The sequence below is a fragment of the Corvus brachyrhynchos genome, unplaced genomic scaffold (genome assembly GCF_000691975.1).
Source record: "Corvus brachyrhynchos isolate BGI_N302 unplaced genomic scaffold, ASM69197v1 scaffold148, whole genome shotgun sequence".
Classification (NCBI taxonomy): Eukaryota; Metazoa; Chordata; class Aves; order Passeriformes; family Corvidae; genus Corvus; species Corvus brachyrhynchos.
This window is the reverse complement of record NW_008239785.1, coordinates 2,284,316-2,286,740: the sequence shown is the minus strand read 5'-3', so window position 1 is coordinate 2,286,740 and position 2,425 is coordinate 2,284,316. Positions and strand designations below refer to the sequence as shown.

Here is a 2,425-nt window from a genome sequence, read left to right as displayed (position 1 = left end):
TGGGGCAGCCACCTGCACCCCCCTGGGCCGGGCTCACAGCTCAGGGGGCCCAGAGCTGGTGGGGACACCCCCAGCCACCCCAAAACTGGCTTCCCCCTGCAGAGCCAGGGATCTACAGAGGCGCTGTGAGAGCCTGAGGCCGCTGCCCTCCCTCACTTCAGGGCTTGGGGTGCCCAGCAGCACCTGGGGATCCTGCCTTCCTCCTCCTCCTCCTCCTCCTCCCTGTGCCTCCCTCACAGGGCAGCTCAGTGGCCTCCCCCCGTCCCCCTGCATGGGGACCACTGGGCTTGGGGAAGGAGAGGCTGGAAGCAACTGGGGAGGCAGAGGGATGGGACCCCTGCCAGGCTTGTAATTACAGCCGGGCTGAGGCCCTTGCAGGCGAAACCTGAGCCCCGTGGGGAGCAGGGGAAGCAGGAACGTCCGTCTGCTGGCACAACTGTCTGTCCTGGCCCTACTCCATCTGGGTGGATGTGGGGAATTGGGACCTGGAGTTCTCATCCCCCCCCCCCCCTCTGGTATGGCTGGAGTGCTGCAGGGCTGTATCCTGGGTGTGAACATCTCTGCTGATCGCAGGGGAGCTCAGGATGAATCCCTGCAGGCCCCTGTGTCCCGTCTCTGCCGCCTCTCCAGCATTCCCAGCAGGGACCCCCATCCCTGCTCACCCCTGTTGCCTCTGGGTCGGGTTGCAGCCCAGGGAGCTTGTGAGGATGGGGGAGGGCCAGTTCCCCTTCCCCTTTTGGTTTTGGCAAATGCTGCCCTGGCTGGCCATGCCCTCCCAGGGCAGGGCCATGACCCAGCACCCTGAGCCCCCTGTCCCCCCCAGGTGACAGCTATGGGGTGCTGCCCCGGCCCTGCCACGCGCTGGTGCTGCTGACCCCACAGAGCGGCTCCGGCCGTGCCCTCGATGACTTCCAGGCAGTGGTGCAGCCCATGCTGGCCGAGGCCGACATTGCCACCACTGTCTTCGTCACCGGTGAGTCCGTGAGCAGCTCCTCCTTGTCCTCCTCCTCCCTTCCTGCCCAGGGATCCTGCCTGGGCACTGCCACATGGAGACAAGTTCCTCCAAGGGCCTCTGACTCCCTGCATCAGCACAGCTCTGGGTCCTGCAGGATGGTTGCACTTGAGGGGTGACTTGCCTCCTGCATCCCTGGCTGGGGTCACCATCTGGGACTGGGGTCACTGTCTGGGGGGTGGCAGCAGGAAGGGCAGAGGGACAGAGGGTGATGCTCAAACCTCTCCACTTTCCCTGACAGAAAGACCCCACCATGCGCATGAGAAGGTGCGAGATGAGGACCTGTCACAGTGGGACACGCTGGTGGTCATGTCTGGGGATGGGCTGCTGTTCGAGGTGAGGGGCACCACGGGGCTGGGCAGGGAGCTGGGACAAAGGGGGTCCTGGGGCAAGAGCCAAGCCCTGAGTCACCAAGTCAGGCAGGGAACGGCAAAGGAGAGATGGCACCAAGCTTGGAGTAAAGCAGCCATGCCTTCTGTGCTGCCCTGGGCAGGGGCACCGTGGGCTCTGCTCCCCCCAGGCTGGGCAGGGCCCTTGGGGACCACAGGCTCCGTCATCCCTGCAGGTGGTGAACGGACTCATGGAGCGTCCGGACTGGAAGGAAGCCATGAAGAAGCCACTGTGCATCCTGCCAGGAGGCTCTGGGAATGCCCTGGCAGCCTCCATCAACTACTATGCAGGGTGAGTCCCAGCCCCATGGGGCACCTGCTGACCCCTGCGCCCGCCAGCACTCGGGGCTGCACTGGAACCAGGCAGGGATGAGGGAAGAGAAAGGCTGTGTGGGGCTCTGGCCCAGGGGAGGGTGCTGGGATGCCCAGGGGTGCCTGTCAGAGTCCTCACTCCCCACAGTGCCCCAGCTGTGAGCAAGGGATGTCATCCCTGTGTATCCTGCTCCTCCCACTCCCTTTCTGTGCTCTGTGCCCAGAGACTGGTAAAGCTTTAACCCAAAGGACCCACCCCAGGCACAGCCAGTCCTGTGGTGTGGGGGACCAGGATTGCCCTGACGCGGTTCCCTCTTTCAGGAACTGGTTTATCCCTCCCACCCCCAGCAAAACCACTCCCAGCAGCTGTTCCTGAGGGACACTGTCACCCAGCTGGGACATATCCCAGCCATGACACAAGGGTGAGGTCTGCAGCTGGATGCTGGGGCAGCAGGAGGAGTCCTGAGCTCCAAACTCACCTTCTCCATCCCTCACAGCTACGACCACGTCGCCAAGAAAAAGCTGCTGACGAACTGCACCTTCATCCTGTGCAAGGGGCTGTACACGCAGATGGACCTGGTATCTCTGAGCACGGCCTCGGGCAAGCGCTTCTTCTCCTTCCTGGGCTTTGGCTGGGGCTTCATCTCAGACGTGGACATCGACAGCGAGAAGTACCGCTGGCTGGGCAGCGCCCGCTTCACCCTGGGCACCC

At 63.9% G+C, this 2,425-nt stretch overlaps 1 protein-coding gene across 1 annotated transcript in view; it reads left to right on the top strand.

The window, feature by feature from the left end:
• Positions 1 to 9: 9 nt before the first annotated feature.
• SPHK1 (sphingosine kinase 1) overlaps positions 10 to 2,425 on the top strand; it is a 3,979-nt gene continuing 1,563 nt past the window's right edge. The window contains exons 1-4 of the mRNA XM_017743176.1: positions 10 to 973; positions 1,254 to 1,348; positions 1,578 to 1,693; positions 2,211 to 2,425. Coding sequence (XP_017598665.1) covers positions 931 to 973; positions 1,254 to 1,348; positions 1,578 to 1,693; positions 2,211 to 2,425 — 469 coding nt within the window. The 5' untranslated portion in view covers positions 10 to 930. The remainder of the gene's footprint in view (positions 974 to 1,253; positions 1,349 to 1,577; positions 1,694 to 2,210) is intronic.